The sequence below is a fragment of the Saimiri boliviensis genome, chromosome 16 (genome assembly GCF_048565385.1).
Source record: "Saimiri boliviensis isolate mSaiBol1 chromosome 16, mSaiBol1.pri, whole genome shotgun sequence".
Lineage (NCBI taxonomy): Eukaryota > Metazoa > Chordata > Mammalia > Primates > Cebidae > Saimiri > Saimiri boliviensis.
The window spans coordinates 67,592,444-67,615,329 of NC_133464.1; the positions used below are offsets into that span (position 1 = coordinate 67,592,444).

A 22,886-nucleotide genomic window follows, 5' to 3' on the forward strand; every position below is an offset into this window, starting at 1 on the left:
TCAGCGTTGTGCGTGTAGCTAAATCCGAGGCGAAAGAGAAGTCAGCTTTCGGCTCCCTCCTCGGCAAAACCCCTTGCACCCTGCAGACGTCCGAGCCTTCGCGGCGGGCAAGAGCCGGAGGCGTGGTTCTGGGCTCAGCGCCGTGCTCAGCCTCTCCGGGCGCCGGTCCCCGGGAACCTGCGCGCCCAGGTGACGGCCAGGGTGCGGTCTCGGCAGGGAAAACCGAGCTCCTCCGGCCCCCTACGCCGACCGCGCAACCTGGCTTCTCCTCTCCCCCGCCTACACTCCACGCTCTCAAAGCAAGTGAAAAGTTGAGAAGTCGACGACGCCGAGAAACGGACCCCGCGGGGCGGGAGCCAGCGGGAGCCAGCGGCCTCTCCGGGAGAGCCTCGATCGGCCGGACAAAGGCGCTCCAGGCGGCGCGCGAGGAGGAGCCCGGGCGGCGGAGGAAGCGCTGCCCCGGCTGGGAAGCAGCTGGGGACCTCATCCCGGGCCATTTCCTGAACGGAACCCGGCCCGGGCGGGGGGAGCAGAGGAGAAACGGGAGGGGGTGGGCGCGGACGCGGTACCCACCGGTTCCTCCCACGCCGGGCTGCGGGCGCCGGACGCGGGGCGCACGTGCTGCGGCTCCATCGCGCCGGCCCGCGCCCGCCTGCCGCCCGGGCGCACGGACCCGGGCCCCCGCCGCCGCCGCTGCGCCGGGGCTGCTGGATGCGCTTCCCTCGCCGCTGTCCCTCTCGGCCGCCGCCCCGGCTCCCGCCCGGGGCCAGCTACCGGCCCTCCAGCCGACTCCGGCTTCCGCCTCGCTCTCCCGCCCCCGCGCCGGTCCTTTCCTCCTCCGCCGCCTCCTCCTTCTCCTCCTCGGTCCCGCTCCCCTGCGCGGCTCCAAGCGGTCCGCTCCCCACCGCCGCCGCCGCCTCCCACGGGCGCAGAATCCGCCCCTCGCTCCTTCCTCCGCCCCCGGCGCCCTCCCCTTTTCCTCCCCGCTACCCGCCCCTCCCCCCGGCCGCCCCCTCCTCCCCGCGGGCGGCCCGGGACGCACGTGACCCCCCTGTCAGGCCTTATAAGGCGCGGAACCGAAAGCGGCCGCCGGGTGGTCACGGGCACCGGGCGGCCGCGCAGAGAGGAGCGGCGTCCCTTGGGGACGGGCGCGCGGAGAGCGGCGGGGAAAGCCCAGGCTGGGCTACGCTGGCCACCGCTCTGGCTACGGGAGCGAACGCGGGTCTCCGGAGACGCCTCCCAGCGCCCCTGTCTCTCGCTGTCGTTGTCTCCCGGTGCCTGCAGTCCGCGCCCGCCTCCCAACGAACGCTGGCGGCCCGCGCTGCAGGCGCCTCCCCTCCTGCGGGTGCCGAGGCTGGAGCAAAATCCCACTGGACAGTAACCGGCTTCAGCGGAGTGAGGACTCAACTGCACTCTAGCTGCGTTCCAGGGCGGGCAAACTGCGCCGGGCACGGTTTCTTCCTGGTAACGTTCAGAATGCAGATGGGTTACCAACTAACTGCACGAGAGGTTAAACTTGAAAGAGTGCTTTTTAAATTCATTTTTAAGGATCAACGGTTTCAGGGAAAGAAAAGCGGCTAAGGAGTCAATCTGTCTTCCAGTTTTATCCCTGGACTCTAATTAGGACACGGGCTGGCTCTCAGTGAGCGCTCAATAAACAGCAAGTCCCGTCCCGCCCTTTGAAAAAGCGTTACAGATAGCGTTTCGGATCATCTTGGCTTCCAAAGCAGTTTGCATGTAGCTCCAGTCAAAGAGCGACTGGCTTTACAGTCTATTCCGCCTTCTGGACTTTCAGGTATCATCATCTTTTCAGGGCCCTCAATCATGCCATCATGTCAAATGCACCCACAAATTTTAAAAAAAAATTGGCAAGTCGAAAACAATTGATGTGGCCTGACCCCAGCCCACTCATTTTTCAGGACCCTATAACCCAACTTCTGAGCCTGCTGTTCCACGGGGACTGCACTGAAAAAAGTCACCTCGTGGTTTTGAAAATGCCCTAAGCCATTGGATATTTTCCAATGTCTGTCTTACTTGACCTGTTTGCAGTGTTTGTCATTGTTGACCAGATTTTTTAAAAATAAATTTATTTTCAGACAGGATCTCGCTCTGTCGCCCAGGCTGGAGTGCAGTGCCCCTATTATGGCTCCCTGTGTCTTCGACTTCCTGGGCTCAAACGATTCTCCCGCCTCGGCCTCTCCAGTATTAGGACTACAGGCGGGCGCCACCAACCCCAACTAATTTTTTATTGTTAGTAGGGATGGGGGGCGGGTCTCACTATGTTATCCAGGCTGTCCCGGGACACAAGCGATCCTTTGGCCTGGACCCTCAAAATGCTGAGATCACAGGAGTGAGCCAGTGCGCCTGGCCCGGATTTTTATTCTTGAAACCATCCCTTCTATTGGCTCTGCGACATCTCGGTCTCCCTGTTTTCTAACCTTTGCTTGCTCAGCCTCCTCTTAGGTTTTGCCCTTTGTCTGCTTCTGATACTGCCTGGGCACAATAAATGGTCTAACCAGACCCTCGCATGGCTTCAGTTACCAACCACGTGCTGATAACTCATAAATTTCCATTTCTGTCCCACATCACCAGTTCTATAAAACCAACTTTTTACCAGAAATCTCTACCCAGATGTCCCACCGGCCTTAAACTCAACTTGACTAAAACAGAACTCAACTTTCCTGCCAGCTGGCTTTTCTCTCCAGTCTCATTCTCAGTAAATGTCACCACAATCCACTTAGTCACCCAAAGGAGAAATTTGGAAATTATCCCAGGCTTTTCCTTCTCTCTTCTGCTGTCTGCCCAGCCATGCACCTATCATTTCTGTCTACCACCTTCCCTCCAGTTCCCTCACTGCTCTTTGCCTAGTTTCAGGTCTCTGGTTTTTAGTCCCTGAAACACTGCAGTACTCCCCTTATGAGTCTCACTGCCTCTAGGTTGGTTGCGCCTCCCCCCTTGCCATCTCACATTGTGACGGAAGTAAGCCTTCTAAAATACAAATTTTTGACCAAGTCATTCCCCGGCGGCCCTGCCATTGGCTCCCCATAACCTGCAGGGTAAAGTCTCAATATCTTAGCTAGTGCCTAAGTCTCCATTCTCTTTAAACACTAAGTTTCCTGCACCACCGTTTCCTAATGGGCCACTTATTTTTATGCTGTACCCTGACATAGTGTGTCCTTTCTCTTACTCAGCCTGTCTAAACACCTGCTCATCTTCCAAGATTCACCCTAAGAATCGCATTCCTTATGAAATCACTTCTGACCCTGTTGCAGGAAGAATTGGCCACTTTCTCTACATTAAATGCCTCTATCCCCCCCAATTATAATGCCTTAGAAGACTTTATTCAACTCCGTTTTTATGTATAGTCTTCCTGATGGCAAGTATTATGACTGACTTACCTTCGTCTTCTTGATTCCCAGTACAGTTTCTGACATTAGTAGGTGCTCAGTGTTTGTGGAATGAATGACTGATGTGATGTACCTTGAGTTATTATGTTTTTGTGGCTTACAGAAAATCGTTTTCCCATGCATTATCTCATTTCATTCTGACAATTCTGCAAAAGATGTATTATTATCACCTTTTATAGAGATGGAAACTGTAGCTACAAAGAAATAAAGCAATCTGCCCAAGGTTCTACTGTATAAATTTCAGAGCGAGGACTCAAACTCAGTTTGTCCAGTTCAGTTCATTATATATTTGCCTGTTTCCATGGTCTGAATGTTTATGTCTCTCCAAAATTCATATGTTGAAATTCTCATTCCCAGGATGATGGTATTAGGAAGTGGGGATTTTGGAAGACGATTTGGTCATGAGGGCCAAGCCTTCATAAATGGGATTAGTGCCCTTATAAAAGAGGTCCAGAGACAGACTTGTTGCTCCTTCTCCCATGTGAGGTTAAGAGTGAGCAGATGGCTAACTATGAAGAAACAGGCCCTCACCAGACAACACATCTGCATCTTGGACTTCCCAGCCTCCAGAACTGTAAGAAATACATTTCTGTTGTTTATAAGCCGAAAACAGACTTTGACAGCTAGCCACTGTTTTTCCCCTTAAATTATGTTTTGTACGATTCTATTTTTAGATTTTTGTTAGTGGTTGCCAAGAATATCTCTCCATCCCTTTATTTGAAACCATTCTGAGTCGTTACATTTTAAGTGTGTCTTGTAAATAACACTTGAATTTTTATATTATTGACCATTCTGAGAGTTTGCCTTTTAGTAGTCTATTTTCATGTTTTCATTTATCATGTCTATTAATTAGAATAAAAAGTTGTTATGAGAAAGATCCTTCCCCTGCCTCACCAGACTCACAGTGTTTCTTTCTCTCATGGAACAGAGCCAGGATTAGCAGTCAGGTGGTTGGGGGTGGCTCCTTTGCTCCACATTGCCATTCCAACTTCTAGGGCATTGCCTTTGTCTACAGGGTGAAAGCTGATTAGGGAGACCCCGTTTAAGGAAGGAAGAATAGAGCATAACAGAGCACAAACCCAACTGCTTAAGGCCCAGACTCAGAAGTGAGTGACTTCTCATCTGCTCATATCCCAATGGCCAGAACTTAGTTTCAAGACTATAGCTAGCAGCAAAGGAGCAGGAAAATGAGGTCACTAGCTGGCCAGCCATATCCCAACCACAATTCTATTCCTACGGAAGACATAACAGATTTCGCTGAAAATTAACACTCTCTGTTACATTATGATGACTATCTTTGGATTTATTACCACATTCTCATTTTGTATTTATTTCACTTTATTTTTCTTTGCTCATTTTTTCTCCTTTCTTGTCTTGTTTTGATTGAATTGATTTAATTTTCTTTACTCACTTTTCTAAACACTCCTGATTTAAAATTTATACCTTCTGTTTCAATTCTTATCCTTAAAATATTAACATTTATACTTAATATCAAAGGTTAGTTAATCTCTCCCCCTTCTTTTCAAGATCTTAAATAAACCAACAAAAGAAAACATTTTCGCTCTCAAATTCCCCTCCCCTCCTGTGTGGCTGAATCGTGCAGACCCTACCCTTACAAAAACTATGTATTACTGTCTAGTATTTTTTAATTTCCTCTTATTTTAAATTCTCTGCTGATTAGTCATCGTTACTGCTTTTATGGCTATTATCTAATTCAATTTACCAACATATGTTTCCAGTGCTTTCTCTCATTGCTTGTTTTTTATCCCATTCTTTCCTTTTGGACTCAATTTCTGTCTTGGGGAAGCACATTCTTTAGAAGTTCTTTCAACTAAAGCTCTGTGAGTAAGATTTTCTACATCTTTGTAGATCACTCTCACTTCATTCCACGTATGCTTTTGAGTTATAATTTTATCAGCTAGGGGATTATAGATTGACATTATTGACACCAACCTTTCAAAGATTCCATTATCTTTTGGCAACTACAGCTGTTGATTAGAAGTCTGCAGTTAGTCTCATTGACATCACTTACAGATTTTTTTTTTCTCTCTAGTTAACTTTTAATATTTTCTTTTTTCAGTTGATAGTTGCATTATTGGATTGCGCCAAGGTGGGTTTTGTTTTTGGATATCTTCTTCAGGACTTGGTGTGCATAACCTGAAGATCCAAATCCTTCCATTCTGGATATTTTTCAGCCTTTATGTATTCAAATATTGCTTATCCCACCCTGTACTCCATGCATTTTTCTCCATTTTATCCTTGTAGAGCTCCTATTAGATATAGGCTGGAGTTTCTCATTTTATCCTCCATGTCTTAATTTTTCTTTTCTTTTTTTGATCATTTTATTTCTCTTTGCTAGATAGGAGATTTCCTCAGATTTATTATCTGATCCCCTAATTATCCTTGCAATTATATTCAGTCTACTCTTTAATATGTCCATTGACTTTTTTTAATTTCTAAAATGTTCATTTTTTATTTCTTTTATTCATTTTTTATTTCCAGAATGTCCATTATTTTTCAAATTTACACATTCTTTTTCATAATATCTTACTTTATCTTAGAGTCTAGCCTTTGTCTTTTTAAACATTTTAAACACATTTGTTTAGAAGTGTCTTTCAAATTGTTCTATTGTCTAGAGTTGCTGGTGTGTAAATTCTCGCATTTGTTGCCTTTGCTGAGTTACATTTGCAGTGGTTTGTTTCCTTGCAAGCTTTATGTTTTGCTGTGAGCTTCTCTTCAGTGAGACTTGTTTTCTATGGAAGCAGTGCATGCCCTGTGGAGTCACCTATCTAGAGGGGTCTTACTTTTGACTCCACCAGTTACCTGTATGTTTACTTGGCTCACTCATCTTCTGGCAGCTGATGCTTTAAGACTCAAAACAGCTGAGGGCTGTCATAACTGGGAATCTTTGGGTATCTCTCCCTATCCCTCCCCACAGCTCCTCCCAGCATCATAGCTTTGAAACAGCTGAACTGACATCTTACATGTAGGATCAGGATTCCTATGGTGCATGTAAAGAGCAAAAGCTAGGTGAAAGTGCTGTCCTTTTTATAAAGTCACCTCAGAAGTCACTTAGCGTCACTTCCACCAAATGAATTGGTTGAAACTGTAAAAAAAAATCTCCCCCAGATTGAAGGGTATAGAACATAGACCCTCACCTGTCGGGGAGAAGTCAGGAACATGTAAGAAGTATATGTGGAATGAGCTATGTATGCTTGTGCTGCCATCTTTGGAACAATCCAATACAGCATTGGTATATCTCAGTAAGTATTGATGTTGATGCTCCTGGGGACTCAGAGGTCCATTATCAACACAGATTGCAAGCATAGAAGGATATTCCTTCCCTCTGACACAACACCTGGCGATCATGGATTCTCTTCAAAGGGGAATGTAACCTACTAAAATACAGGCACAGAGTCCTCACACTGGAAAAGCAAAGAGCTGCAGCATTCCTCTGCCCAGCCAGAGCTTTTATGGAGCATATATTGGAGTCTAACAAACCTTCTCATAGAAATAATCTGATAAAGACTTTCTAATTGAGGATTGCACTTGAAGCACATCCATAAACAGATGGCATCTTAGTAATAGTGTAGCTGAAGCAAGAAATGAACATTTCAGCCCCCATTTTACTTTATAAAAGTAATCTGAAACACACAAAAAGAGGATTTATAACAAACCAAACTATTCTTTAGTCTCATTGGCTAGATTATCCTTCTGTCTTCTTTGAGAATGGCCCTTAATGGTTCTTCATGTAGCCAAGTGTGCAGTGATATTGTCTGTTTCTTATGGACCACCACTCAGTTGTGCAAATTCTACAAACGATCTTATCTTGCTCTCCTGCCCTCATCCCATACAATATAAAGAGAAAAGTTTGAAAACAAAACAAAACAAAACCTTAAAAAGTTATTTAAAATATATTGGCCACTGGGGGCAGTGGCTCACACCTGTAATCCCAGTACTTAGTGAGGCCATGGAGAGAGGATTGCTTGAGGCCAGGAGTTCACCAGTCTGGGCAGTGTAGCGAAACCTCCTCTCTACTAAAAATGTTTAAAAATTAGCGGAGCATGGTGACGGGTGGCTGCAGTCCCAGCTACTTGGGAGGCTGAGGCAGGAGGATCACTTAAGCCCAGTAGGTTGAAGCTGCATTGAGCCCTGATGGCGCCACTATGCTGCAGCCTGGGAAAGGGGTTAGTGATTAGTGATGGACAGTAGACTCCATAATCCTCATTTTTTTTTCCTTTCCTGTTTTTGTTTGATATGTGGTAAGATTTTTTATATTCTTTGTTTTCGCACAGTAAGCATTTGTTGGTTATGAGAGAAGAAAATTATTAATAGTTGCTCATAATTAGGTTAACAAAAAATCAATGTAGAACACAATTATGAAAATATAAATCCCTTAAAAAATGTATTTGGGGCCTGCGAATGAGATAGCAATGGGGCAGAGGAGAAGGCAAAATAACAGGGGCATATGGTTCCGTCCACAAGGCCAGCGGTCCCCAACCTTTTTGGCACCGGGAACCGGTTTCATGGAAAACAGTTTTTCCACGGACAACGGGGTGAGGGATGGTTTTGGAATGAAATTATTCCACCTCAGATCATCAGGCATAAGGTTCTCATAAGGAGTATGCAACCCAGATCCCTCACATGCACAGTTCACAACAGTGTTCAAGCTCCTCTGAGAATCTAATGCCACCACTGATCTAACAGGAGGCAGAGTTCAGGTGTTAATGCTCATTCACGCTCCCCCACCCCCGTCATCTGCTGTGCAGCTCAGTTTCTAACGGGTCATGAACCAGTACCCATCCACAACCTCGAGGTTGAGGACCCCTTTTCTAGGCTGAGCAAGGGTACAAAATTGGATCTAGGGTTATGATACAACGTGACAGGTTTAGTTGTCATTTAAGCAACAGCAAGATGTGGGGTAATGGGGCGGAGGGGGCGCGGTTTACGGCCAGGCACAGTGGTTCATGCCTGTAATCCCAGCACTTTGGGAGGTGGGTGGATCACCTAAGGTCAGGAGATCAAGACCAGCCTGGGCAACATGGTAAAATCTGTCTCTACTAAAAATACAAAAAATTAATCGGGTGTGATGGTGGGCACCTGTAATCCCAACTACTCGAGAGAATTGCTTGACCGTGGGAGGCTGAGGTTGCAGTGAGCTAAGATCATGCCACTGCACTCCAGCCTGGGCAACAGAGCAAGACTTCATCTCAAAAAATAAAAAAAAGAAATAATGTGAGGTTTCCACTAAGCAAGCAGAGCAAAGGATGGGGAATGTACCTCTCGTGATTCCTGATAATACATTCAGCAGACTTTGAGCAGTGGCAAGGTCCCAGCTTCTTTAAAGGACTGAGTTCTAGATCCTAGTGAGGGGGCTGTCAAGACGTGAATAGCAGGAATCAAGCCCAAGTGAAGTGCTGGGAACTGGGCTGGGGAGAGGGGATGAAGGAAGCACCAAGGCAGGCAGCTCAGGACCAAGCAGGTGCCCATGGGCAGAAAAAGAATCGGGAGTCAAGCAGGCTGGAGAGCACAGTGAGTGGGAGCAGTGACACTAGGGGCAGAGAACTTCAGCAAAACCACCTCAGGTTAAGGGACTAACCTGAAGCAAGAAATACAGCAATGTTTACGCAGCGGTTTTCTCAAAGAGGTTTAGGAGCAGTTTTCTTTTGGAAAACATGCAAGGAAGAAATCATGGCAAGTAGAGTGAGTGCAGGCACTCTGTCACCAGGGTACACTAGCTACATTAGCACTTAGCAAAAAGAGCATGGGATTTGCTGTTAAAGAGAACAGTGCTCGAACTTCTGCTCTTCTGCTTATTAACCTTGGGACTTTGGGCAAGTTATTTCTCCTATTTTATTATTTATTTATTTATGAGACAGGGTGTTGCTGTGTTGCCCAGGCTGGAGTTCAGTGCTGCAACCTCGGCTCACTGCAACCTCTGCCTCTCAGGTTCAAGCAAGTCTCCTGTCTCACCCTTCTGAGTAGCTGGGACTATAGGTGCACGCCACCATGCCCAGCTAATTTGTGTGTGTATTTTTAGTAGAGACGGGGTTTCACCATATCGGTCAGGCTGGTCTTGAACTCGTGACTTCAGATGATCCACTTGCCTCAGCCTCCCAAAGTGCTGAGATTACAGGCATGAGCCACCACACCCAGCTGTTTCTCCCATTTTAAAACAAGAATTATAATACCAATTTCTTAGTACCCTTGGAGGGCGAAATGAAAGACTGTACTGAAAGTGTCTGACATGATATAAGAATTCTTTACACACGTAAAAGCCCCAGCTGAAAAGGAAAAGAAATGGAAGGATTATTACTTTTATGTCACACAAATTACTTGGGGCGCATTGCCTCTCATTATTAGTGCAGGATGTCATATACTTTACGTGGCTACTAGAATTAGAAAACCATGGGCTTGGCCGGGCGCGGTGGCTCAAGCCTGTAATCCCAGCACTTTGGGAGGCCGAGGCGGGTGGATCACGAGGTCAAGAGATCGAGACCATCCTGGTCAACATGGTGAAACCCCGTCTCTACTAAAAATACAAAAATTAGCTGGGCATGGTGGCACACGCCTGTAGTCCCAGCTACTAGGGAGGCTGAGGCAGGAGAATTGCTTGAACCCAGGAGGCGGAGGTTGCGGTGAGCCAAGATCGCGCCATTGCACTCCGGCCTGGGTAACAAGAGCGAAACCCGTCTCAAAAAAAAAAAAAAAAAAAAGAAAGAAAACCATAGGCTTTTAAAAATTTTACAGGTAACGGGTTTTTAAAGCTCCCTTTTAAATGAGTGACGCATTCATTCTAATCATCAGAACAATCATATGAGGAGATTATCATTATCCCCGTTTTGTCGATGGGGTGACCAAGGTTCAGGAATTAAGCAATTTGTTCAACGTCAGAGTACTCAGGAAATGGAGCCAAGATGTGGAGTTCTCAGCACGCAGAAGTCCCTCTACAGAAGTAGAAGATGAATCAGGAAATCAAGGTGCAAACAGAGGAGTGGGAAGGAGAGTGGGCTACAGGTCAGGAACTTGGCTGGTGAAATTGTGGAGGAAGGTGATTCTCATCTTGTAACATAGGGAAACCAGCATGTGATTACACAGGTGCAAAGGAGCTAGTAGGGGAATAAAAAGGCAAATTCCAAAGAGACCAATTGATGGGGAAAGGTCCGGTGTGCAGGTTGAGGAATAAGACTTGGAGAACTCTGTCTTTTCAGAGCCAAGAATAAAGGGCACAAGGAAGAGAAACACACTGCAAATGTTAACTGTTGTTATGACCTGGACTGGAATCCAGTGCTAAAGTGTGTTTTCTTTCCCGTTGCCCCAGGATACGGCAGCTGGCCTCAGTACAAAGGTCTAAAACAGGCTGGGTCCACTCTGTCCCTCCCTTTTCCCAGCCTCTTGCATACATAACACCCCCTTTGCTAGACACTCTCCTTCGTTTCCTTCCTTTGACCCTGCTTCCTGCCCCCTCTCACCCACCGGGGACCTGGCCAATCCTCCTGAGGTATCCCTTTCTCTCCCTTTCTCTCCTCCACCTCTCTGCCTTTTCATCCCAGAAGGAACCTGGGAGGCCACAAGTGGATAATGCGCTGGGTCTTCAGGAGCTTGGCCTGGCCCAGCTGCTGTTACCTCCTGTGTCACGACACAAATGGGTTCCAGCTGTACCTGAGCCAGAACAAACTGTACCCCATTCTGTCTGCTCAGTCCTGCCTGTCCTCTTACGTAGCCTCCACCCCCGTGGGTGCTCGCACAGATTGTGCACCCAGTGAAGCCAGCAGCAGGCTAGGGGTCCCATCGGTGGCTACTGAAGAGGAGAGGGCAGTGAAGAATGTGAGGGCAAGAGGGGTGGGGTTGTTCGGGTTTCATCTTCATGGTAGAAAGTGAACTGCAATGTCACAGAGGACACTGTAGTGCTGCTAACTTGGATGTGAAAACAGTTCAGTATACGTATGCTTTTTCTCATAGGGAAAGTACCTCACCATCTTAAAGCTTAATTTCTTTACCAATAAAAAGAACACCTACTTTGTGTAAATCATTAATTTTGACTTGTTCAGAAATCATCTTAAGCAGTCCTCATAAGCTTGGTTTCTCTGGTCACAAGGTGTAGAACTTTTAGAACTTTACAAATGGTCAAACTGAAGTTGAAGTTCAGTTTATTTAATATTTTATTTAATACTCATAAAGTTCATTTAATGCTTTACTTATCACTGTAATTTTTAAAATTGTGTTAAAGAGAAGTATGTTTTTAATTTATTGTTTATAAAATCATATTATTCAATGTATTTATTCAATAAATATATACTGAGTAACTATTATACCTGAGGCTTGGTACCAGGGAGACATGTGCACCAGGCAGCTGTACCTTTGAAACGGGGTGTTATAAGTTCTGTGACGCAGGGAGTACCAGGGCCTGGAAGACGGATGCCTAATCCAACCTTGTATAGTTAGGAAGGCTTCCTGGAGGAAGTGACATCTAAAGTGAGACCTAACTCTCATTCATTAACTAGACCGAGATACTGAGGGAAAGGAATGGAGGAAGAAAGGTATTCCTGAGTAGGGGGTAGGGGGAGACTAATTCTTTATTAAGGCCAAGAAACAAAAGAGAGCTCTGCTGGTTCTTTCAAGTTTTGAAAAGAATTGTGATATGATTGTTAACTACAGTATGACATGGTGAATAAGAGGCGAGACTGAAGAAATGAAGAAAGAATGGATCCTGAAGGGCTGAACACAGCAGCAAAGACTTTCTGTGTTCACGTCTTTTAACATAATAAAAGTAGCAAGCAGTGAGCTCATCATTTGATTGATTCATTAATTAATCCTTTTAACTCCTAGAAGGCAAGAGAGGTTCGATTATAACAACTTACTATCTTCCATTGTTAATACCCTGATATTATGCCTTCAAAACTAGAGAGCACGGGTGCCATTTTAAAAGATTGACTTTTCTCCTCTTTCTTTCTTTCTTTTTAATTTTTTTATGGAGTAGAGTGGGCAAGCATAGGAGTGATGATTGAATAGAGAGATGAATTTTGAATGAGCTTAGAAATCCTCTGACTAACCAGTTTGGCATCTTAAAAGATCTAGAAATGAACAGTTTCCTCCAGGGTGGAGTAAAGAATACAAGCTGGAGCAGGCTTTAGCCTTCGTAACAGGGTGGGGGTGTGGATTTGAAACCGATTTCAAACACAAGGTTCTTACCATTTAGTGTTTAAAGCACTGCTTTAGGTAAAGAAATCAAAGTGGGCCAGGCGCAGTGGCTCACACCTGCAAGCTCAGCACTTTGAGAGGCCGAGGTGGGCAGATTGCTGGAGCTCACGAGTTCAAGACCAGCCTGGGCAATGTGGCAAAACCCTGTCTCCACTAAAAATACAAAAATGAGTGGGGCATGGTAGAGTTCACTTGTGGTTCCAGCTACTCAGGAGGCTGAGATGGGAGGATTGCTTGAGCCCGGGAGGTGGAGGCTGCAGTGAGCCAAGATCATGCCACTGCACTCCAACCTGAGCAACAAAGCAAGAGCCTGTCTCACACATACACACACAAAAAAAAAAAAAAGAAAAAGAAAAAAAGAAATCAAAGTGAATAAACAATTTTACAAGCTCAACTGATCTATTATTAGAATATTATATTCTTGCCTCACTGTCTGAAACACGCGCTATCTGTGACTAGACATCAGATGAATGTACCTGCAGAGTGAACTTTCCTAAAGAGAAATTTCCTGTTGGAATCAGCCAGCAACTAGATCACAGACTTAGTCATGCTGTTTAAGCATATGATTAACAAGATTAAAAGCTTTCCAAAAGCTGGGATTGAAGGTAAAGGGTCATTAGCATTAAATGCCTATACCAAAAAAAGAAATGATGTAATTTATGAAATTAAAAGTCTAATAGTTTCTTGTCAGTGTTAAAGATAAACTATAACTTGATTTTCTTAGTTAATAGAGAGAAAAACAGATATATTGGAACAAAAAACTTGGATGGTACCCTACCATGGCCAGTCCTGCCCAAAGATTCTTCAGAGTTAAAGAAAGTACAAGCAGAAAGAGGTAGTGTGAAGGATTTGGAGGAAGCAATAGGAAAAAAATATTTTTAAATGGGTGTTTTGAAATTACAACCTTCAAGCATGATTCTCATGCAAATATTACTTAAACAGGAACAATTTTACTCCTCCTTATATAAGATTACGTGGAAATTAGAATTGTTTATTTCTAGTAATACGATAAAGAAGAATTCACTTAGATTTGATGATAAATCAGTCTTCACGGAGTGGATTAGCAAATTTTGCTGAATAAACCTAAATATTTAAACTCAAAAAAAAAAAAAAAGAAGAAGAGGAGGCAGTGTGCCTCTGATGCAGTCCCTCGCTGAGCTGAGCTAGGCTACAGGCAGGCCTTTCTTGACCATTTTCCCTTGAAAAACAAACTGGCCTTTCCTTGCCTTCTTTCCTACTACTCTAATGGTGAAGAAAGAGCAGTCCAAAGAATACAGTCACTGATTCCACTTCCCCACTCCCCAAAGTAAGTCACTTAAAATCCAGCTTCTGAACCTCCCCCATCATAACAACCTGTCTGGCCAAGGTCACCCGCATCCTCCATTTGCCAAATCCAATGGACAATTTTCAGTCCTCATCTAACTTAACTTTTCAGCAATAGTTGACCTTTCAACACAATTGGCCACTCCCTACTTTTTGAAATACTTCCTTCTCCTGGCTTCTGTGTTTACAAAGAGCCATGCTATTACACTCCTTTTCTTCCCACCTCACTGAGCATGCCTCAGACTCCTTTGCTGGTCTCTCCTCTTCTGCTCAACCTCTGACTGTTGATGTGTCCCAGAGCTCAATTTCAGGGCCTTTTTCCTTCTCTATCTATACCTTCCTCCCTGGTACTCTCAGTCAATGTCATAGCTTTCCCTTCTAATTAGAAGCTGATGATGAAGTAGGAGATGGGACTTGACTCCAGAGGCAGGGCTCAGACACTGGACCAGATTGAGAACCAGCTAAAACTGGACCACGGCGAAAGCAGTTTTCAATCAATGGCATGATCTTGGCTCACTGTAACCTCCACCTCTGGGTTCAAGTGATTCTCCTGCCTCAGCCCCCCAAGTAGCTGGGACTACATACACATGCCACCACCCCAGCTACATTTTGTATTTTTAGTAGAGATGGGCTTTCACCATGTTGGCCAGGCTGGTCTTGAGCTCCTGACCCCTAATGATCCACCCACTTCAGCTTTCCAAAGTACTGAGATTACAGGCATGAGCCACTGCTCCTGACTCACAGTTACCATTTTGTGCATGTAGTGGGGATGAGGGGCGAAGACACTTCGGATCTACTTTTTTAGCAAATTTCAAGTAAACAATAAAATGTTAGCATTGTTGTGGCCAGGCACGGTGGCTCAAGCCTGTAATCCCAGCACTTTGGGAGGCCGAGGCGGGTGGATCATGAGGTCAAGAGATCGAGACCATCCTGGTCAACATGGTGAAACCCCGTCTCTACTAAAAATACAAAAAAAAAAAAAAATTAGCTAGGCATGGTGGCACGTGCCTGTAATCCCAGCTACTCAGGAAGCTGAGGTGGGAGAATTGCCTGAACCCAGGAGTCAGAGGTTGTGGTGAGCCGAGATCGCGCCATTGCACTACAGCCTGGGTAACAAGAGCGAAACTCAGTCTCAAAAAAAAAAAAAAAGTTAGCATTGTTATTGTTTTTTTGAGACGGAGTCTTACTCTGTTGCCCATCCTGGTCTGATACTGTTGAGCTCAAGTGATTCTCCTGCCTCGGTTTCCTGAGTAGCTGGGATTACAGGCTTAGTGTTATTAACTGTAATCACCATGCTACACATTAGCTCTTCAGAACTTATGCATCTCATGTCCTTTGACCATCTCCCAATTTCTGCCACCTCCCCAGCTCCTGGCAACAACCTCTCTCTACTCTCTACCTCTATGAGTTTCACCTTTTTAGATTCCACAGATAAGTAATATCATACACCATTTCTCTTTCTGTGTCTGGCTTATTCACTTATCATATTTTCCTCCCAGTTCATCTATGTTATCACAGATGGCAGGATTTGCTCATTTTTTTATGGTCAAACAATATTTTGTGGTTGAATAAGAAATACATCCTTTGAACTGGTGACCAAAGTGACCAATATATGGTGGTGTTTCTCCTACAGCTGGAATTCTACCTCCAAGGATCGAAGTGTGGAAGTGGAGGGCCTCCTCTTCCTACTGCATGTAAGAACGCGCTCACAAATACTTGCTTCTCATCCTGCAACTTTAGGCTCTGCTGGTTTAAGGTCACAGTTGTGAAGGCAGTAATACTTCCTCTGAAGTCTATAGCAATGACCCTTCTATTGATGTAAAACTTGAGACTGCCACCTGGCCATTTTGAGTTCCACTGAATGAGCTTTTAAAGAAGAAATAAACAATATGAGGTGCCTCTTCTATCTTAAGTCCACTGAGAGAGTTGCGAATATCTTTAAAAGTTCAACAATAGGCTGGATGCAGTGGCTCACACCTGTAATCCCAGCAGGTGTGGGATTACTTTGGGAGGCTGAGAAGCAGGCAGATCATGAGGTCAGGTGTTCAAGGCCAGCCTGGCCAATATGGTGAAACCCCATTTCTACTAAAAATACGAGAATTAGCCAGGCATGGTGGCATGTGCCTGTAGTCCCAGCTACTTGGGAGGCTGAGGCAGAAAAATCACTTGAACCCAGGAGGTAGAGGTTGCAGTGAGCCAAGATTGTGCCACTGCACTCTAGCCTGGGTGACAGAACAAGACTCCATCTCAAAAAAAAGTTCAACAATAATAGAAAATTGAATCCAAGAGAGATCGTTTAAAATTTAAAGTATTTTTCTTTTTTTAAGAAAAAAAAAACCCCTATAGACCTAATATAACAGATCTCTGTGAATTGTGTCGCCAGAGAAAAAGAGAAGAAAAATATACTATAAATCATACTGAGCAAAATCATTGAAAACAATTTGCCTCCAGTTAAGAACAACAAATCTTTCTTGAATATCTAGAGGACTATTCTAAATATCTACTTAACAAATTCTTGAACTAGTATAAAGACATAGGCTATTTAATGGAGACAGCTGAGAGAAGAGAGAGCTATCATTCAAAAGTTCAATGACTATAAGATTTTTAAATTCATTCAAGAGAACATAAGCAAGTCCTAAGGATAAAATTGTCATACGTCTTTTAAAAATCCTTGATTCTCACTACCAACTCATCATAATGCCATTTCACTGGTGTTTTTGGATAATACTTATTTTGTTTTGGTTGTTGTTTGTTTGTGTTTAAGGCAGAAGGCTCTATTGCAAATATAGAACCTAAAAGAATATTTCAACGTACTCTCTGTCTAAAGAAGAACTACAAAAGATTGGAGCTGTAGAGGGAGACAATAAATCTAAGTGATTTATATGACTATAACAGCAAAGACATAGTTAAGTACCTTAAATATTATTTTCATGAAATGTAGCACACAAAAAGTTAACACTACAAAAATTGTTTCTGAACAAAATTTAAAGTTTGAATGTAATACTAAAAGATAAATTTATATTAACAATTTATACTTAATAGGGAGCTTAATAAACATCAATTTCCTTCCTTCTGTATGTCAGAATAATTTGGAAACACATCAAAAAATAAAGGAGGAGATGGAAAAATCTAAACTTTATAAAAAATAAAGACATATATATTGGAAACTTAGAAAGCAATTTTATTGTCAAACTGGAGCAAGAGCTGGGTTTTTGTGTCACCAAAACTATTTGGTTCCAAGCATAACAGGGTCAAAAGAGAGATAAATCAAACTTAAAAATCCAAAATAAGGAAAGATCTGTAACTAATATTAAAAAGTGATTAGAAATGATCACACACGGCCGGGCGCGGTGGCTCAAGCTTGTAATCCCAGCACTTTGGGAGGCCGAGGCGGGCGGATCACGAGGTCGAGAGATCGAGACCATCCTGGTCAACATGGTGAAACCCCGTCTCTACTAAAAATACCAAAAAAAAATTAGCTGGACATGGTGGCGTGTGCCTGTAATCCCAGCTACTCAGGAGGCTGAGGCAGGAGAATTGCCTAAACCCAGGAGGCGGAGGTTGCGGTGAGCCGAGATCGCGCCATTGCACTCCAGCCTGGGTAACAAGAGCAAACTCCGTCTCAAAAAAAAAAAAGAAATGATCACACACAATTTATACACTAAATTTTAAACGTAAATGAAAATTTCAAATATAACATCATAAGAAACATAAAACAAAATCTGAGAATTCTATTGCTGCAGATCTCAGAAAATCTTTTCCTTTTTGTAAGTTTGAACAATAGTCAAATATACTGTTTTCTCCTCCTAACCTTAATTACACTGAGGCTCATCCAACCTGTCAAAAACTTCAGCCAAAGTATGACCTGGCTCTCCTATGGTTCCTAGGGTCCCTAGAATGGACCCCCGTGAAGTCACGATCAGTACAAGTTGTTGCTGCCTTTGCCTGTTGCCAGGTTTGTGGCTAGGGTGATCACACATCTCCACTGAGCTGAGGCGGTGCTGATGACAATACTCTTGCTCTTTCAAGGTGCAGATCTTCCTGAAGCTCAGGGCATCATGACAAATTGGCATACACAAGTGAGTGGTGCTGTTCCACCTGAGTGATGGTCTGTTAGAGGAATCCCACAGCAAGATGATCTGGTCGGAGAGGTGTTCCAGAACTTATTAACGTTCTTCTTTCAATTCATGAAGAACTTTTTCCCCTCAGGGTACAAACTCTCTGTCTTGGTTGTAGCTGGTTCATACTGGGGCCACCACATTGTGGCCACAGCTTGTTTTTTAACTCTCGGATCCTCTTGATCATTGTCTCTGCCTCCTTTTATGGAGGTATCTCTGTCAGCGGGTCCATGTTCTAGTAATTTATCACACCTCATCTCAACTCCTACCCTTAAAACACACCCACACATCTGTTCTCCATATGTGCTTATCTATGTCTACAACTTAGGAGGAAGCCAGACTTTTTTCCCAGGAGGCTCCTAGCTGTCATACAAATCAGTGATGCAGGTAGGGGTGGTCAGAGGCAGTAAGTACCACCTAACTCCATCTACCCAACAAATTTAAATTTCAGCCATGACCTAGCTGATGGGCCCGGTATGTTAGTTAGGGTCCAATTGGGAACACAGAAACAACTCTCATAATTCAACAGATATAACTTAATACAATGATCAAATGCATATAAGACTGCTTGATGTGTTCTAAAACACCACACGCAAAAGAAACCATTGTCAATAAAGTTTCAATGAACTCCAAAATTCCAACTACACAGGACACACCTAATTTCTTTGCAATATTTAAACCCATTGTTCAGTTGCTTCCTCCTGAAACCCTGCCCTTGATAAGTTTCTACGACACTTTTTTATTTTCCTACCTGTCCAAACATACCCTCGTAGGCTCTTTGCAAGCTTTTCTGCCTAACTTATTGCATGGTAAATACTGACTGAATAAACTACATTAGTATTGATTATCAGAAATATTTGCAATTTGACATAAACCATCATTTTTCTTATTATTCTCTGATCTGTCACCAAAAAGTCTTTAGATTATCAACATTTAATCTTTATCCCAGAGAGTTCATTCAATATTGTTATTCTGTTTTCCTGAAGAGGAAACCCAGGACTGGAAGTCACGCATTTAAGCTATCCGCTGAGTTAAAATCAAATATCCAGTGGCATTCACATAAGCCCAACTCCGAGTCCTGGTTCTAAGCATTGGTCTGAGAAAATAGAGCTTCTTTAAATAATCAGCAAATAAAAATTCCCAGAGAAGTGACAGAATATCAGTAGGGTTTGTTTCTTGTCACTTCCTTGTTTCTGTTTTGTTTGTTTGTTCTGTGAGGAAGAAATTAGGAAAAAGCCGTATATAACATGCATATTTCTATTTTATCCATTTTTGTCTCCATCCCAATAATGTGTTTAGAATTTGAAAAGCAGTTTTCATTTAAGTAGATTTAACATAGTTAATTTATAATATACCAAAATTACTAATTGGAATTCTATTGTATTGAATTCTGGTTATATACATTCATTTGAATTCTTTTTATAACAAACATATTCATGTGACTGTTTAGCTTACTAACTTTCTGTTATATGTTATATAACGTATACATAACTATATGCTATATTATCATATGACACTGAATTATTTTGCTATAGATATATAGCCTATTCTGTATTGGAAAACATTAACTGCCAATTTGGTTGACTGCATAAGTTGCTTAAGTGAGTTATTTTAGTGCTATTTGGATTAGCTTTAATATTTGGTCATTTGCACTATGAAGAAAAGCCAATGAAAATGAGATATGATGGCTCCATACTAATTTTCAAGTAAGCCCTGGAGGTCTCACCCCACGCACCTCTCTGGCCTTTTACTCTCCATCTCCCTCACTCATGCAGAGCTCCTCACTGGACCTTTACTGTGCCAGGCACACCCCACCTTAGGACCTTCACACAGGCTGAGGCAGGAGGATCCTTTGAGCCCAGGAGTTCCAGACTGTAGTGCATCATGATTGCATTTCTGAATTGTCGCTGCACTCCAGCCTGGATCACATCACAAGACCCTGTGTCTAAAACTAAAACAAAAACAAAGGACTAATTAAAAATAAAAAGGAGAGAATTTCAGCCAAGGAGGAAGGACTACGCATCAGGCTCAGGACTCCAATCTTCATTTTCTGCCTTTTCAGAGCAAGTATGCTATGACTTGCTCAGGGTTGTGGGCAAGTCACCTTAGAGAACAGCCTGTGGAGTCACTGCTAGCACCTGGACGTACCTTCAGCAAGGAGTCCAACCCTGCTAGCAGAAATCCTGTGCCTCTAACAAGCTCAGGCTCTCTGTGGAGCATGCTTTGGGATCCCTCCACAGGAGCTCCTGTCCCTTAGGAGGAAGAAGAGCCACCAGGGGTCATTTGCCTTGGTGGCTCACTGGCATATTTTCCTACTTTAAGGAAGAACTGACTGGGGAAGAGGAGGGAGAAAAGCCCCTGTCCTGAATAAATCCCCAAACTGTTACGATTATATCATAGAGCTAAATGTAATACCTTTGCCTGAAAAGTACTCCATAGAAAGATACATGATATTCAATAGAAAGTATTACAAAGTTGGGAAAATATAACATTATATCCTCACCTTATACTTTAGACCTGAATAAATTTCAATAAGATGTGAAATAGAAAAACAAAAAGCGATATGATAAAATATAAATTCATATTCATTTATTAGTTAAATGAGGTAAATTGTTCCTGGGTGTCTTTACAAAGGCAGAAAAAAATAGATTTCACATATTTTACATCATACAAAATTTAAACTTTTACTCAGAAAAAAGGCATCCATGAAGTTAAAAATAAAGCAAATTAAGAAAAGTAAAGGTCGAATTTCCTTCACATATAAAGACATTTTATAAATGAATAAAAAACACAAATGTTTAGTAGAAAAAAATGGTCTGAAAAAATGAGTGATCAACACATGAAAAAAGAGCCCAGGCCAGGCGTGGTGGCATATGCCTGTAGTACCAGCTACTTGGGAGGTTGAAGTAGGAGGATCACTTTGAGCCCAGGAGTTAGAGGCTGCAGTGAACGGAGATTGCATCACTGCACTCCAGCAAGACCCTGTTTCAAAAATAAAATCATAAAAAATAAGAACCCCAAAAGAAACCAAGAACAATTTTTAGCTTGATAAATGTCTAGTGTTGGTAAATGCTGTAGGAAATTGATGTTCTTATATTCTTTTCCTTGGAGTGTAAACTGGTACACATTTTTAGAAATGGTGTGTCAATATGAACAAAATGTAAAGTGGATATACTCTGTGACATGGCGATTCCATTTCTAGCAAACTATACTATGGATAGCCCATTATAAATAAGCCAGTATGTGTTTATAAGGATGCCCATTGTTGCTTTGTTTGGAAAGCCAAAGCTGAAACTACTTAAATGTCCATCAACAGTGGACTGGTTAATAAAAATAGTATATCAAGACAAAGATATATTATGCAAATTATATTAGAAAAGGAATGAGCTAGACATAAAAGTACTGATTTGAAAAGATATCTAGGATATTTTATTAAGTGAAAAAAGCCAACTATAGAATAGTAGATACAGAAGGATTACACTTTTGGGCCCAAAAAAAAAAAAACCAAACTCTATAAACGTAGTGGGAGAATCCTTTGTTTACTGAGTCCTCCTCCCCACCACCATCACCATCATTGCCAGTACCTCTGTACCCCAACACCCACTGCAGGAAGCAAGGAGGGCCTTCCGCGCCTCAGGGAAGCAGAACAACTGAACAGAGAATAAAAGAATTAATTCTCAGCTTTTTAATTTCAATATAGACTTTTGAAACTACTGGCAGAGACAATAGGTTAAACAAACAGCGTTGGAAAGAATGACTGTCGATCTAAGAGCCAGTTTTCCTGCTTTAGACCAGATAAAAATACTCCAGGAGAGAAAGGAGCAGGGGACAGAGGAGAGCTGGTGGGAATAGCATCACGCTGAGGACCAGAGCCCTGCCCACCTTGGGCTGGCCACAGAGAGAGGATGAGGGAGCCAGAGAACAAGGCCATTCTCTTTGCTGTCATGACACAGCAGAATAGAGAGAGACCGGTAGAAGGTGTGCCAGGCAGATGGACCTGGGGCACGTTCACTGGCTGGGGTCCCAGAAGCAGACTCCGGTTTCATGGAAAGAATCCACAGCCAGCTGGGAGCTCTGGGCTAGCATTAGGCAACCCCATCAGCAGATGCAGCTTCAGCCACCTGGTCTGTTCCTGATGCCACGGTGGAGGGTGAATGGACAGCAGTAGCCCAGAGCCAGATGTGGGCAGTGGGCACCACGGTAGATGCTAGTGTGTTTAGATCTGGCCAATGGCTGGCTACCTCCACAGCCCTGTGCTAGCTCCACCCCCAGAATCTAGAACAACAGCAACAGTGACAATAATCCAGGGCGGAAGAACAGAGAGGAAGCTCCTCCAGCGACTGAGAACTCCTGAAATGCCTGAGTTTCCTCTGAATTGACAAACATAACATGTTCTGCTTCTTGACAGAGCTGGTGCTCAAAATAGAGATTAAGATGTTATTTTTAAAAAGTTACATTTTCCACTCCTGAATGTGATGTCCTGAAAATAATCATGTCTGCTATGTATAGATACGTGCTTGTTTATACGTAGGGAAATTCAGGAAGCTATTTCAGAAATTTAACAGGGGACCTCTCTGGGGGTAGAAGTGAAGGATTGGGGGCATGAGGAATTTTCTGCCTGTGAACTGTTTGGATTTTTCAGCTGATTAATTGTATAATACTTTTACTAAAGACCCTGTCCTTAAAGAGCTCAGAGGATATGAAGTCAGGCAGACAGCTAAAGAAACACTCACAGTGGAGTGTGATGAAATTAAATGTCCAAAGAAGTGCAAATGAGGTAAGACACATGTTCCTTAGAGGCGACTGTGCAAGCATTCAGGTGAGCCTTTGTGGATCC

The 22,886-nt window shown here is 43.4% G+C and overlaps 1 protein-coding gene across 2 annotated transcripts in view; it reads right to left on the reverse strand.

The window, feature by feature from the left end:
- The window catches only part of DGKH (diacylglycerol kinase eta), a 190,492-nt gene extending 189,579 nt beyond the window's left edge, over nt 1-913 (reverse strand). The window contains exon 1 of one of the 2 annotated variants that reach the window (XM_039473342.2): nt 574-913. In XM_039473342.2, the coding sequence (XP_039329276.2) occupies nt 574-633 (60 nt within the window). In that variant the 5' untranslated portion in view covers nt 634-913. The remainder of the gene's footprint in view (nt 1-573) is intronic. The other variant, XM_074387784.1, reaches the window with a different exon arrangement.
- Between the last annotated feature and the right edge of the window lie 21,973 nt (nt 914-22,886).